Raw genomic sequence first — 16,915 nt, forward strand, 5'->3', positions numbered from 1 at the left:
AACCAGTGGATACAATATTGAGGTCTATGAAAGGAAGTTCTGGGATATAAATTATGCCAAGAGAGCAACCAGTCCAACTGAAGTAAAGGATAGAGAGTAACAGGAAAAAGAAGGAGTCAATAAAACAGAAAGTTTGATTGAGAACTTAAAAAAATACATGGTCATGATACAGGCCAAGAGTAGGGGAAAGAACAGGCCTTTGGAACTCAAGGACAAACAACACAAGAAAGCTGTGGTCCAAATGTGATTTAACTTTGAGCAGATTCCCATCCCTATTCTACTTAACAGGTGACTACCCCTTCCTCTACCGCTTTATTTTCTGCAGAAAATGAACCCAAGTCTCTGGACTTAAGAGCACCGCACATACAGGAGACCTTTGGCAAGATGCTAGAATGATGATGGGGGATTAGGTAAAAGTCTGCAATATGAACAGTAAGACCAGGCCCCTTCCCACCACCACTCCACCCCCAGCTCCAGAAGGCCAGCAGCCAGGCTTAAGATTCTGAACCCACCCCAACCCAGCCCCGGCCAAGAAACAGGAGAATCTTTCTCCTGAGGAACTGAAGCACCTCAACTGACACTGAGAGCCCCGAGGAAAACGTCAGCTGTTCCCTCCTTCAATTACCCTACAGCGAGATCCACCAAAGGACAAACCCTACCCTCAGACACGGAGCACCCCCTCAGCTTTTCAAATTCACATCCTTCAATACTAAGAGAAAGCTAAGGATCGCCACAAATGTGACGGAAGCTTCCAACACAATCAAGACAGCAAAATAAATAGAAAGTAGTCACTCAGGGGACACAGAGACAATTCAGGAAGGAAAGGAAACTCTAAATAACGTTGGAGAAATTCCACCCATGAAGCAAGAAGGCTAGAAGCAAGGAACAATCAAAAATCAAGAACGAACCTTGGAAATTAAAAATACAACAGCCAAAATAAAGAATTCAGCAAAAGACTGGGAAAATAAATTTAAAGAAATCTTTCAAAAAAGTAGGACCCAAAATATGAGATATAAACTAGGTAATAAAGAATAACAAAAGTGGAGGGTCAAGGAAGGAGGAAAAAAATGGTGGGGAGAAAATAACAAAATTTAAAGAAAAAATAAAAACAAAACTGAAGCACATGGTCTCCAGACATTAAAAGCTCACTAAATAATCAGGGGGGAAAAAAACAGACCAACCCCAGAATATATCATGGCGAAATCTGGGAATCCCAAGGATGTACGGAAGCTTCCAGAAAGGAAAAATAGGTCACATACAAAGGATTGGGAAAAAGGAAGGCCCGACTTCCCACAACAGCACTAGAAATTAGATGACAATGGAGGAAAAACTTTAAAATTCTGAGTGAAAATGATTCATCCAAAATTCTTTACCTAGTCAACTTGGCAATCAAATGTAACAGTTTAACACAAAAAGGCTATTCCATGAAAAGTCTCCAAAGAAAAAGTCACAGCCTTTACAGCCTTCCTGTGGCTACTGGAGGATGTGCTCTAACAAAATGAGGGAGTAAACCAAAAAAGAAACATCCACAGAGTCCAGAAAACAAAGGATCTATATGGAGAGAGGCTAATGGGGTTCCCAGGATGACAGCTGGACAGCAGGCCCAGAGAGCATCATGTCCAGATTAGGTCAGGGAACTAGCACTCCCATACAGATGACTTGAAGGGGTGGGAAATGGAACCATGCGCTCATTGGACAGGTGACAAATCATATTGAGATGTTTTGAGCCCTTAGAGCATGTGGGAAGCTAGACGCAGAGTCAAAGAAAACAAAGGAAAATGAAAATAAGGCAATTATTAATTCCAGGAAAATCAATGTTGCACAAAAGAGAAAATCTAATCAATTACACTACTTGTGCCTCAGCAGCTAACAATACTGTCATAATCGTTAACAAGAAAATGTCAAAAAAGGATTTGACCACGACTCGTGAAGATGAGGCTGAACCTCATTTACCAAGATAAGAAGTCATAAATAATGTCTCAATTTGGTTAATTTATATATTATGCCTTAAAAATATAGAAGTAAATACCAGAAGAGACAGCTAAAAAGAATTTAAAAATCATTGCCCCTGGGAAGTAGGGTTATTCAGGAGACTGCTGGTTTTTTTGTTACTAACTTTTTAATTCTATTTATATTTTCCAATTGTAATAAAAATAATGTGATAGAAATAGAAATTATTCTAAATTTATTGGTTATGATTAACGAAAATAGCTAACTTTCGATGAGCACTTACTGTGTGCCAGGCATAAAGCTGAGAGCTTCACATGTGTTACTCTGGAATCTTCACCTGCAACCTTCTAAGGTGATTACTATTGTTACAGACTAAATGTTTGGGGGCCTGCAAAATTCATATGCTGAAAACTAAGCCCCAGTGTGATGGTATTAGGAGGTGGGGCCTTTGGAAGGTGATTAGGTTATGAGGGTGGAGCCCACGTGAATGGGATTAGTGCTCTTACAAAAGGGACCCTAAAGAGATGCCTCATCCCTTTCACCGTGTGAGGACACAGCAAAAAAAATAGCCATCTCCGAACCAGGAAGGGGGTACTCACAAGACACCACATCTGCCTGCGCCTTGATCTTGGACTTCACAGGCTCCAGAACTGTGAGAAATAAATTTCTGTTGTTTCTAAGTCACCTAGTCTATGGTATTTTTGTTACAGCAGGCCAAAAGGACTAAAACACTATTATTATCACCTTGTTTTACAAATGAGGACACAGGCTTCGAGTTAAGCAACTTGTCAAGCAGAGTCAAGATTCAAACTCAGATGTGACTCAGGAACCTGAGCTCTTATTCCACACTATCCCTCAATTTTTAAAGATTTTATTTCCTATGCCACTCTAATAGGCACTGTCAAGAGGCCACACACCTCTACATGCATCCCATGCACACACAACATCTCCTGGTGGAAAGAGAACTCTGTGGACAAATGGCCGAATTCTGTCATCTAAGGAAGCTCTGATTGGCAGTGTCTTTTTTTTTTTTTAATCTCTAATATTCTAGATTGGCTAAATGAAATTAAAGCTTACTATTATTCAAATTTCACCTGGAACATTTCATAACATAAAACTCCACCAAGAATCAAAAAGAAACAGTGTGTGTTGACATCAAGCACCAAAAACTAGGCACTAAAGTTCTGTCCAGTGAGCAGATCCTAACCAACCCACACGTATTCAATAAATAAAAGTTAAGATTTTCATAACTCTCAAAGAAGAGTTTTCTGCCTTCTCTCAGCGAGGTGGTAGGAAATCGACACTCAAATCCATTGCTGGGAAGATATAAATTGGTAGAACAGCTGAGGAGGCAATTTGACCATATTTATTGCAATCCCACTTCTGGGAATTTATTCTACAAATACACAGCACAAAAGAGAAGTGATATATGCATGAGGTTATTTACTGCAGAATTGTTTTTAATAATTAAAGATTGGAAATAACCCAACTGCCCATCAAATGGGGACTAGTTAAATTATGAAATAGAATTAAATGGAATGTTACACAGTGGTTAAAAGGAGAGCTAAGGGCACGGACTCTGTAAGTTGCTTGGCGTTTAGTCCGGGTTAAGTCCTGGGTAACATGCAGCACAGCTACCCTGGGTCACAAAATCCTACTATTAAATTTTCAGGGATTTTGCCAACTGCTTGTTTAGCACAGCCATTATTAAAAACTAAATTATATAAACTTACAGTTAAATAAATGATATTAAAAACAGATAAATACTCAAAACTCATCACCTCCTAATTATTTTACTACACTTTACACTCTCTATGCTCCTGACTAGGCTACTGAAGTCTGTTATATCCACATGATGGAAATACTATATAATGGTGTGTGATGGACATTTCCTCCCAACTCAGTGTTCAGCGTCTCCACGTTGGTAGCTTGAAATCAGCCAAGGTGGGACTATTTATACCTCGGAAATTAGCAAATGCTACAGATTGGGGCTTTTTTTTTTTTTTTTTAAAGAGAGCCATTTGTTACATATTTATCAGCATACCACTGGTTACATGTGATCTGTACCTCCGTTCTGCCATCTGTAAAATCAAGATAATAATAACACCTACCTGGTAGGATTGTTGTGAGAACTAATGAGTTAATACATGTAAAGTGTCTAGAAGAATGCTTGGCATGCAGTAGTGTCAATATAAGGGCTAGCTATGTTTTGTATTATTATTACTGGTACAGAAAGATTTCCAAGCTATATTGTTATATTTAAAAAGAAAAGCTCAGAAAAGTATGTATAGAATGCTATTTTTTGACCAAAAAAAACAGGGAAAATTGAAAATACATGTTCATAGAATCTTATATAAAGAAACCTTAAAGGATACACGCGAAGTGAATGAACGTGGTTACCTGGTTTGTCTTTGGTTGGCGAAGTGGGGTGGAGGACCTGGTTAAGGGCGAGAAGTTTCACTACACACTGTATTTTCATTGAATTTTGTCTTTAAACTATGTGAATGTATTACCTATTCAAACTGTTACATTCAAAAAAGAGAAGAAGAACTGTTTTCATTAACCCAGCAAGCCTTTCCTCCTCATCTGCGGTAATTAAAATGCCATGGAAGACACTCTGTGAGAGTCAAAAGGGATCCAGACAGAGGAGAGACGTGGCCTCTGCCCTCCAAGAGCACGTGCTCTGCTTGGAGAGACGAAGCATGCACCGTGAGACTCGCCTGGAGAGGCAGGCACGAGTCTGCCCCTGAGATAGAAACACCACAGGGCTTTGCACTTACAGCATGACCAGGTGGACGTGAGATGGCTCTGCCAAGGTACTTACCCTGTTGTATAAGGGATGTTTATGCCCCCTAGATTAATACTCTCACATCCAACAATAAACAGGGTTGAAAAGCACAGCAAAGACACACCACTGCAGATCATTGCGAGTTTTGCAGATTCTCTTGCACCGAGTTTCAATTTTTTTATAATGTAGCCTCCCAGGACAATACCAACGCCGGCACTGGGGACAATAATAACACCTGGAGAGAAGAGGGGAAGGACAGGATTAATTTGAAATAATGTATAATACTTATTTGTTTTTTCTAATTACTCTGTTTCTACTTACTTATTAGTATTCAGGTAAAGAATTTAAAAATACCGTAATCAATAAATCGTCAATGTGTGTGATTTTATAGTATAATTTATTTTCAACACATACAACCAGCAAAGGACTCATATCCAAAATATAAAAAAACTTTCCAAAGTAACAAAATAAAGATAAGCAACCCATTAGAAAAGTGAGCAAAACTTGAGGGGGCCCCTTCACTAAGAGGAAATCCAGCTGACCAATAAACACCCGACAGGTGCTCAAACTCATTACTAAGAGGGAAATACAAATTAAAACCGCAATGAAATACTACTCCACACCAATCATGTCAGTAAAAATTTAAAAGTCTGACAGTAACACACTGTGGCAAAGATATAGAGCAATGGGCACCGTCTACATGGCTGGTGGGATGTAAATTTTGACGTCTACTTTGAAGAATAGTTTGGCATTATCTGGTAGAGTTAAAGATATACAAACTCTCTGACAGGCAATTTCATTCCTCAGTCTATACTCTGAAGAAACTCAAGCACATGGGTACCAAAAGAAGTGTACAAGATATTTCAAGCATCGTAATAGCCCCAAACTGGAAGTAACCAGATTTCCATTAATAGATACGTTACATGTAGTAAATTCATATAACAGAATGCCACTATACAACAATAAAAATTAAGAAACATAATTACACACAACTACACAACAGAATGTTGAATGAAAGAAGCAAAACACAACAGAACACATGACGTGACTGCATTTGTAGAAAGTTCAAGAATAGGTAAAACTAAACGATATTGTTTAGGAATGCATATACAGGCGGTACAACTATGAAGAAAACCCAGGAAGTAACTGCCATAAAAGCCAAGATAGTGCGGGAGATGGCTGGGATCAGGAAAAGATCAAGGGGCTTCTGAAGTCCTGCAAATACTCCATTCCACAACCTGGGTAATAGTAACACAAGTGTTCACTTGATGATTATTTATTATCTCTAAATTTTGTTTAATGCACTTCTGGGTGTATTATATTTCACAGGAAACAAAAAAAAAATTTTAATAGTCTTAGTGCCTGCCCCAAGAAACTTACAATCTAAAAGAGACACAAACAAAACAAATTAGAGAAGAATAAAATAATTACACAAAGGAAGCACTTGAGTCTTCTCTGGGAGAAATCGGGGAGGGTTTCACAGAAGCGACAGTATTTGAGCTGTCAGATGTCTCAACAGATGAGACAGAATCTTTGGGATTTCAAAGAAGAGACAGAATCTGTCCAATACACCAGCACAGAGAGAATATCCTACACAAAGGAAATATGTGCAAAGAGGCGTGAGATAACAGAATTGAGGATTCAGAGCAGTCCAAACTATTGGGAGTGCGCAGTGAGATGGAAGATGGCCTAGATGGAGTCAAAACTAGAGTCAGAGAAGTGGTCAGGAGGGTTACTGCAAAGGTCCAGGAGCCACAGTAAGGCTCTACACCACCAGCACAATAAGTTAGCTAAGGAGGATAGGGAGAGAGGAATGACTGCATGACACCCAGATGGTGGTAATGATCCAGAATACGGGAAGGAAAGGAGTTGGGGGAGCAGCTCGTGAGCTCCATGGTAGACACATTGAGTGAAGGGCCTGCAGGAAAATCAGGTAGAAATGCCTCGCACAGTTGCACCTGTGGGTCGCAAGCTCAGGAAAAGCTGGGCTGGGCATTTACAGCCTGTAGCGGAATTTGTGGCATAGAGAGGATGTTCCAACAATACTGAACAAAGTGAGAAGAGTAAAGGGCCAAAACCAGAGTCTCAAGAGAGCACCACTGTTCACGGGCTGGCATAAAAAGATGAGCCCGCAGAGGAAGCCAGAAACGAGCAGCCACAGAGGCCAGAGGAAATCTGGGAAAGATAAATGTCTTCAGGGGGAAAAACTTGGGCTTTGGACTCAGAAAGACCAGAGATCAAATCCTCACTCCATCTTTGGGAGCCATAGGATCATACCTGAGCTTCCTCAACTCTCTAGACCAGAACTCTCTATCACGGAGCTGTCTACCTTCCATGTTAGAATGAAGATTACAGACCTTATATGTAAGTAGACAGAGTATGTTGTATACTGTACACAATATACATTGTAGTTATTGTCATTACAGTTGTGCCACAGAAACCAAGGAAAGAGAGTCTCAAGGAGAAAATGGACAACCGTGTCACGTGCCTCAGGGAAGTCCAGCAAGATAAAGACTGAAATAAGACACCTACATCACTGGAGATCTTGGCAAGAGCAATGCTAAGGGCGTCCTGAAGGCAGAAGGCAGAATGTAATGGGTCATGAAGATTTAGAGATTGGAATTCAGACTCTTTCTAGAACTTTGGCTGTAAAAGGAAAAGGGGATCTGGGTCTAGAGTTAGAGTGGGGCCATGGTAAAGTTGGGGCTTGGGGAGTTTTGTTTGTTTGCTAGGATATGGAGAGGACTTTTATAAAGCATATTTATACATTGACAACAAAAATAGACCAGCAAGGAATGGGAGGTTGAACGTGGAGGGAAAAGTTTACCTAATGCCAATGCAAGATCTTTGAAAAGTCAGGAGAATATGGAAGTAATAGCACAGATGATCAGATTAGCCCTGGATAGGGAGAGGGAGAGAGACCCCTTCATCCGGGCTGGTAATACAATGGGAGTGGGAGTAGGGGATAAGTCGATCAGTGGGTGATAGTTCCATAAACGGTAGCTTCTCTGTTTTGTTATTTTTCTGTTATTTTGGAAACATGACGTAATACATGTTATAACAGAACCTTTGAAAAGCATCAAAAAGTAGAGAAGGAACAAAATTTCACTGCTTACACTGGCATATTTCACTTTAGTCTTTTTTCTATGCCTTTTTCCTTCAAGAATTGACAACATGCTGTAGATTCTTTTTTTCTATAGCTTTGGTTTTTGTTTTTGTTTTCTGTATAATTGAAAACAAAACTAATCCTTAGAGGGAAGGGATATTGAGAACTTTAAATACGGCCAAGGTTGAAATAACCACTGTAGGAAAGTGAGATGAGCACGAAAAAAGAATATGCCATAGGCTTTGCAAATGGAGAGAACCATGGGTCTAGATGACATTAGATTCCAGAAGTCTGCAGCTGCATGGATCTGCACGCATCTGCAGCTTGCTCCAGCATGTTCAACAACCATAAAGGAGCAGAGAAGAGGGGTTAGATTAATCTAAAGTCTGAGCTTTGCCTGACAACCAATGTCCACCTTGTAATCCTCACCACAGTCTTGCTTTTATAAAATCAGGGATGGCCCTTTTACAGATGAAGAAATTGATGGCTCAGAGAAGTGACTGGCCTAGTAGTGCACACAAAGAAGAGAGATCTTGAATGAAAATTGAGGTCTCTGATTCCCAGCCCAGTGCTCTGTCCACATCACCACAGCTGCCTCTTAGAGCCACCGAGTCCTGGAATATTTTAGGTAAATCGGACAGAGCTCTGGGATTAGATGAGCTGGTTCATAAAGCATCCTCCTCATTAAGGAAAAGTGCACATGCTATCAACATGATGTAATAGGCAAAGCTTTACCTAAAGAATGAAAATGGCCCATTAATAAAATTCCTATTTCAATTGAACAATTTATGGAGTGACAGGTAAAGTGCAAGACCCCCAGGATAGCAACAACACAAATCTCCACGCTCACAGCTGAGTCGTAATTTAAAAGCAATATCATTTATTTGATGATGAATCCTAATTAGTATTTTGCTCTTAAAAACAGGAAATTTGTCATCAGTAAATAGGAGGTTACATCAAACGGAGTGGAGACCATCAAAATTTTCTCCTGATGCCCCCCCTTCCCATCCCCCCCCCAACCTCCCTGTCATCTAAATCTCACCCCATTATGGAAACAGACAGGTTCTGACTCTTCATTCGTTCTAATCTGTCCACTGCTGAGATCTCCAGCTTGAGTAAGAGACCCAGATGCTTCCTTGTCGGAATTTGAAGCGTCTGGCAGGAGTAGGGAAGGTTTGGTGCTGGGGAGCAGGGGGGTGGGCTGGGACAGTAGAGCCTTCTCAAAGCTCCCGGCTCTGGGGGAACCAGCTGCAGTAGTGTAGGGTTAGCTTGTGGGGAGCACGGAGGGGCTGGGGGTCAGTTTCCCCACCCATCACCTCGCCGCCCTCTGGCCTCCCCGACTTCCCCACTCCCTTTGTGGGGATAGGGAAATAATTACGTAAGACGGGCTCTCCGGGGAGAAGCTGCCCGCCTGTTGCTAGCCCTGTCTGAGCTCAAATTCACTTCACTGACTGGTGCTCTCCTTCCCTTCTCGCTGTCCCCAGACCCCGAGAACCAGGGCCCCTCCCACTGCCTCCCCTCCTCTGAGCCTCTGCGCGTGACCTTTCCTTTCCCAGCCCCAGCGGGACTGTTCCGCTGGCCCCGAGTCTCTGCTCCTCGCGCCCTCTAGTGGCCGAGACGTGGGGAGCGCGGGAGACTGAAGGGTGGGGGAAAGGCATCAGCTGACGCCCACGGACACCGCCGGTAGGTGTAGGAGGGGCAGTGGGGGGAGGACGGAGGGTGGAAAGATGCGAGTAACTGCACCAAGCCCAGGGACCCACCTCAGGTACAGGTGGTGGAGGAAAGAGGCCAATGCAACTGCAGATGTCTAAGAGGCACAGCCAGGTAAGAGTATGGGCCGTGGAGACTGATTCTCTGAGTTCGAATCTCAGCTCGGCCACCTACAAGCTGCATGTCCTTTGTTAAGTTCCTGAACATTCCCAGGCCTCGGACTTTCTCATCTGTAAAATGTGGCTAAGAATAGTGTCTTCCTCACAGGGTTGTTAGGATTAAATGAGTTAAGACATATGAAGTGCTTAAAATAGTGTCTGACCCATAGTATACACTCGATAAATGTCAGCAGCCATCATCATGACAAGTATGCACATCGTTGTTATCTGCCTCATATTAACGAGTTTAACATTTACACAAACAAATATAGTGGAAATTATAATTAGGGAAATTTCTATATGCTATTTAATCTATAGGATTGAATGTAAGCTACTACTAATGGTCCAATATAAACCTCTATGCGTTCTTTAATATATAAACCTTTGTCTGATATTTAGCTACTATGTATATATCTAAATCTAAAGAACTCATTGCTGCACTGATTACACGTTGACAAAGCAGAGGATCCTGCTTTATTCATAAAAGGTCCGTGAACATCCTACTGCTTTCCAGTTAGAAAGCTTTTATCTATTTATTTATCCAAGCAAGCTGACATGTTAATATTCCTACTTCCTTCTTTTTTGTCAGGCACTATTGTCCCCTAACATTCAATTTTGAAGTTTTTACTCAGGGTCACAATATCGCTTGCCCTTATAAAGTGTGGCTGCATGGAGTCAAAAGGTCTTGATGAAAAATGTTATTCAGTTAATTACCAAATATTAAAGCTACGGGCAGAATTTTTTCTCTTTACTCCAATTTTTGTCAATAAATAGACCTTGCAAATAGACACAAAAATATACCCAAGCTTAATGCACGGTTTGAGGCACAAGAAAACCCTCAATTGAAAGAAAGGAGGACAAAATGAGATGACCTACTCATTATCAAGAATGTTTTAGGTTCAGGAAACTTAAATTATGCTGCTGTTATTGCTATTGTTAAGAATAACAGCAATTTGCTTTCACAGTACTCAGTGCCAACCCCTGTCATGAGGATGGCCACCGTCTATTGTGTTTACCTCTCCCTCCTTGCTGCTAGACCATAAGGTTCCAGAACACAGTAGAGACTCTATCTTTATTATCTTCATACCTTTCTAGCACTTTCCAGGACCTGGTGAATATATGGATGGATGTACTTATTTCGTTATTTAGAATTTACTACGTAAAATCTTCAAATGACTTATTCATTTCAATTTTCACTATTCCTTGAACTAGGTGATATCTCATTTTACAAATAGGAAATCAAGATTTAATTCAGGGCTAAAATAACTTGTTAAAATCAGTTTAAAACTGCCAGGCACTAAATATCTAGATTGATGCCTGAAAAATCTCACTGTTATAAAAATTCTGAATTGAACATTATCAGCAAAAGCTTAACTGCCAAGCCTCTAAGGGTGACAAAGCACATAATGTCTATAATCCTCTGACACCTCTTCTCTATCGTGAAATCACAACAGCGCAGAAGGTCCCACTGTGGCGAATTAAGTTCATATAGACAGATTCTGAGAAGCTTAGATGTCCTCATGCTCTTTTCTCTAAGTCCACTGACCCTTTCTTTGTATCCCACATCCAAGGTTTTCTTTATGAAAATAAATGGCTTGCAAATGTAAGGCTATGAATCAATAAGGAATGTCTTTGCATGCCATTATGACTTCCAGGCTCTGCTGCTGCCTTTGGGGAAGACAGCTAGGCATGGGTTGGGGGGAGAGGGGAGCACCTGAAAAAGAAAGAAGTACAATTCACTCTCTTTCTCATTTCTTCTCTCTCTCTCTCTTTCTGTACATGCGCGCGCGCGCACACACACACACACACTCCAATGTTGACTATATGCCAGACACCATGATAACTACTCTCCATTTAGTATCTCATCTAATGCTCAAAATTGTATGAACTTTGAGTTGCTCTGAAATTAGAACATGTCCTACAATCAACACTATCTTAGCCTGTGTCATAGTCTAATTAGAAGCATTTTTCTTTCATAGAAACTCAAAATCATGGTGCATCGTACAATTAATGGTATCTTAGATTGGAAGGAATGTAGCATTCTTTCCACATCACAGAGAAGGAAACACCTAATGAGTGATAGAGCAGGCCAACAAACTCAAATTTATCTAACTTTTCTAAAAACTATGCTTCTGATCTTATGATACAAAGTAAATGTTTTCCTATCACCCAGGTAAATTATTTTTCCCTTTTGAGCTTCTACTTTCCCTTGTAAACATTTTCTTGTAGGAAATAAATATCAATTACTGTCAAAGGAGAATAAAAGAAGAGAATATTTTTAAAATTCAAATCTTGAAGCTAGGAAATTTTAAGTGGTTTGAGAATAGTCAGCATAGTAAGTATACATTTTCACAAACAATACATAAATCCACAAAGTTTCACAAAAGCACAATATATCTCTTTTTCATATACCTCAATATCAGCCTTGTGAAAAATCTCAGAAATCCCTTCACAAACAATGAACTAGGTGTATCATTAGAATTAATTCATGGTACCTTTTTTTATAACTCAGTGGCTGTCGTAAGTCAGAGAACAGACTTTTTATTTATTTTCTTTGGTGAGGAAGATTGGCCCTGAGCTAACATCTGTGCCAATCTTCCTCTATTTTGTATGTGGGACGCCACTACAGCATGGTTTGATGAGCGGTGTGTAGGTCTGTGCCTGGGACCTGAACCTGCAAACCCTGGGCCGCTGAAGTGGAGTACATGAACTTACCCATTACACCACCAGGCCAGCCCCCAGACTATTTTTTTAAATCCACAATATTTCACAGCATAACTTCAAGTCAAATTGTAAAAGAGGAATAGCAAAGTGCAGAACCATCTGTTTGACTGGAATAGGATTAACACACACAACAGCCCGTGTGTGTTGAACTGAACAGCATGTGCCACAATCAAAGCCTCCAGCACCTGAAGAGGAGCCTACAGGCTGAGTGGAAGAATTTCCAGTGAGTTCTTTTAGGAATTCTCCTGTGGCAGGTAAGCTGGCAGTGTAGCCAGCCTCACACAGGGCTGCTCCACACAGCCTGTCTCAAGTTTCTTCCCTCCATAGCTTCTGTTAGAGGACACAGTGTCAGAAGCAGACCTCACCGGCCACATCTTCCTCTGTCCGTCGGACCCTGTGACGGCCATAGTGTGGCTCAGCTGGGGTCACCTGCAGCCAACCAATAGAGAATGCTCTGGAATTGCTAGCACGGCCCTGCTGCAATTATTAATAGAGGCTTTCAAAGGAATTCCACACTTCTGAAAACCGTAGCCTCCATGACTTCAGCAAGGAGCTATCAATATAAAGCTTATATTTATCTCCTACTGGGGCAAATGGGTCTCATTCACCCAGAATAACACTTTCTTCAACTCTGCCAACATAGGGAGACACTGTGCAGTAGGAGAGAAATATGAGAAGCCCAAGGTCTTGGGTGCCTGAGGAAAGGTAATAAAAAGGTACATTCAACAGAGAAAACAACCACACTTTTCATTTCAGGTTTCTGCAAAGCTCTGGCTAAAATAATACATAAAAGCAAATGCCAAGCTGTGTCATGAAAGGGATTCAAAAACCAAATCAAATTAATATTGCATCTTTTATGGCTTGGAAACCTAAAAGAGATTTCTGCATCCAGGCAATAAAACCACAGAGGGCAAAAACAACTTGAAATGATGAAATGCAAAAATCGGAGTGTTTACTTCCGTTTTTCACCGGCTCTGGGAAACTTAAGGTGGAACAGCAAAGCCTTTAAACAAATTACTGCAAAAGAGGAGGGGAAAAGCCTTTTGGATGGGAAGTTTCACAGGAGAATAACAGAATCTTGTTAACTTTTTCAGTTATCAAAATAAGCCTCAAACAAGGATCTTAGTATTAAGTTACCGTACTTGGTTTCCGTTCATAGAGGCAAGGCCTACAGATGTGAGCCACTGCCAAACGCAAAACCCTCTTTGGAAGCCCTTTGGGCAAGATCCATTTTCTGTTAGCAGTTTTCAACTTCTCTCCTTTCCAGGGTTGTCCAAATCCAGCAGCTCTCGGATCTTTCCCATTTAGATGGTTGATTGTTATTACGCCCACTAATAGCCAAGCCTCAAATCCCTGACAAAGCCATCCTTCCCCTGGGAGAAGTAGCAGATCTTTAAACTCTATCTGAAAAACCTTTTGAGACAAACTTTTACCACCTAAACTGTTAGAATGTCCTTGCCCCACAAGGACCAGGTGGAAATTTTGCTTGCTAGAAACCATATTAATTCTACCAAGTTAATAGGGAGGACCAGAGCAACCAATTAATAAACATAGTCAGCTCACTAATTTGGATGCACTGTGGTTATGTTTCTTTCTTTTTTTTTTTTTATTGACAGCTTCATTGAGCTGTAATTCACATACTATACAACTTACCTACTTAAAGTGTACAATTCAAGGTTTTTTTTTTACTATATTCACAGAGATATGCAACTATCACCACATTGTTAGAACATTCTCATCACCCCAAAAAGAAACCCTGCACCCCTTAGCTATCACACCCATTTCCTCTCAACTCTCTCCCCCAGCCCTAGACAACCACTAATCTACTTCTAGTCTCTATACATTTGCCTATTGTAGACATTTGATATAAACTGAGTCATATACATATGTTTGGCTTCTGTCACTTAGCATAATGTTTTCAAGGTTCATCCATGTCGTAGCATGTGTCTGTACTTCATTCCTATTTATGGCCAAATAATAATCCATTGTATTAATATACCACATTTGATTTATCCATTCATCAGTTTATGGACATCTGAGTTGTTTCTATTTTGGGCTATTAAGAATAATGCTGCTATGAACATTCATGTACTGGTTCTTATGTGGACATAGGTTCTCATTTCTTTTTGATATATGCCTAGAAATGGAATTTCTGGATCATATGGTAACTCTATGCTTGAGGAAGTGCCAAACTGTTTTCCAAAGAGGCTACACCATTTGACATTCCTACCAGCGGTGTGTGAGGGTTCCAATTTCTCCACATCTTCACCAGCACTTGTTATTATCACAGATAATATTTGATCATAGTCATCCAAGTGGGTGTGAAGTGGTATCTCATTGTGGTTTTGATTTGCATTTCCCTGATAACTGATGAAGTCAAGCAGCTTTTCATGTGGCCATTTGTATGTCTTCTTCGGAGAAATGTCTATTTCAGATCCTTCTGCCCATCTTTTAATCAGCTTCTTTGTCTTTTTATTATTGAGTTGTAAGAATCTTTATATATTCTAGATACAAGTCCCTTATCAGATATATGTTTTGCAGATATTTTCTCCCATTCTGTGGGTTGTTTTTTTACTTTCTTCATGGTGTCCTTTGATATACAAAAGTCTTTAATTTTGATGAAATCCAATGTATCTACTTTTTCTTTGGTTACATTGTCTAATTCAAGGTCACAAAGATTTATGCCTATGTTTATTTCTAGGAGTATTATAGTTTTAGCTCTTATATTAAGGTCTTTGATCTTTTTGAGTTAATTTTTTTTTTTTTTTTTTTGTGAGGAGATCAGCCCTGTGCTAACATCTGCCAATCCTCCCCTTTTTTTGCTGAGGAAGACTGGCCCTGGGCTAACATCTGGGCCCATCTTCCTCCACTTTATATGGGACGCTGCCACAGCATGGCTTGCCAAGCAGTGCCTCGGTGCATGCCCGGGATCCAAACTGGCAAACCCCGGGCCACTGCAGTGGAGCGTGCGCACCCAACCGCTGGTGCCACCAGGCCGGCCCCTTGAGTTAATTTTTATGAAGTAGGGGTCCAACCTCATTTTTTTCCATGTGGATATCTAATTGTCCCAGCACCAACTGTTGAAAAGACTATTCTTTCCTCATTGAATGGTCTTGGCATCCCTGTAGAATATCAGTTGACTATAGACGTATGGGTTTCTTTCTGGACTCTCAATTCTATTCCATTGATGTTTACGCCTACTTTAAGTCAGTAACATATTGTCTTGATTACTATTGCTTTTTATTAAGTTTTGAAATCAGGAAGTCTGAGTCCTCCAATTTTGTTCTTTGTCAAGATTTTTTGGCTATTCTGGGTCCCTTGCATTTCCAAGCAAATTTTAGGTCAGCTTGTCAATTTCTGCAAAGAAGCAAGCAGGAATTTTGATGGAGATTGTGTTGAATCTGTAGATCAATTTGGGGAATACAGCCCTCTTAATAACATTGTCTTCCAGTCTATGACTGTGAGACGTCTTTCCATTTATTTAGGTTTTCTTTAATTTTTAAACAATGTTTTGTGGTTTTCAGAATATGTGTCTTGCACTTATTTTGTTAAATTTATTCCTAAGTATGTCATTCTTTAATGTTAGTATAAATGTAATCGTTTCCTCAATTTCATTTTTGAATTGTTCATGACTAGGGTGTAGAAATACAATTGATTTTTGTATATTAATCTTGTATCTTGCAACCTCACTGAACTCATTTACTACTTCTAATAATTTTTTAGTGGATTCCTTAGGATCCTCTCCATATAAGATCACGTAATCTGTAAATAGAGATAGTTTTACAACTTTCTTTTTTTTTTTTAAGATTTTATTTATTTATTTTTCCCCCAAAGCCCCAGTAGATAGTTGTGTGTCATAGTCGCACGTCCTTCTAGTTGCTGTATGTGGGACGCGGCCTCAGCATGGCTGGAGAAGCGGTGCGTCAGTGCGCGCCCAGGATCCGAACCTGGGCCGCCAGGCAACTTTCTTTCTAATCTGCATACCTTTTATTTTATTCTCTTGCCTAATTGCCCTGGCTAGAATCTCCAGTACAATGGTGAATAGAAGTGGCAAGAGCAGACATCCTTGTCTTGTTCCTGATCTTAGTGGGAAAACATCCAGTCTTTGACCATCATGTATGATGTTAGTTGTAGGTTTTTTTGTAGATGCCCTTGACTGCATTGTGTTTTTAATCTTCAATCATTTAAACAGTAGTTGAGCTAAAATTCATTTTTATGTTATTTACAAGGAGGTTGTTAAGTATAACTTTCAGAAAACTTAAAAAAATATAATTTTTAATTCATATATTTAATTTAACGGAAAACATTTATTGAGCATCTACTATGTGTTGGGTCCTGTACTAGACTCTGGAGATACATAGTCAATGAAACAGACATAAATTCCTGCCCACATTGAGTTTACCATCTACTGCAGGGAAAACAGACAATAAATAATAAACTAATAACTAAACAAATCATACTGAATGTTAGAAGGTAAAA

General features: G+C 40.1%; 1 protein-coding gene across 3 annotated transcripts in view; it reads right to left on the reverse strand.

Moving 5' to 3' along the window:
- SLCO5A1 (solute carrier organic anion transporter family member 5A1) overlaps nt 1-16,915 on the reverse strand; it is a 137,919-nt gene that overhangs the window by 25,046 nt on the left and 95,958 nt on the right. For all 3 annotated transcript variants that reach the window (XM_058528844.1, XM_058528843.1, XM_058528842.1), the window contains one exon: nt 4,775-4,973. In XM_058528844.1, coding sequence (XP_058384827.1) covers nt 4,775-4,973 — 199 coding nt within the window. The remainder of the gene's footprint in view (nt 1-4,774; nt 4,974-16,915) is intronic.

The sequence above is a fragment of the Diceros bicornis genome, chromosome 33 (genome assembly GCF_020826845.1).
Source record: "Diceros bicornis minor isolate mBicDic1 chromosome 33, mDicBic1.mat.cur, whole genome shotgun sequence".
Taxonomy (NCBI): Eukaryota; Metazoa; Chordata; class Mammalia; order Perissodactyla; family Rhinocerotidae; genus Diceros; species Diceros bicornis.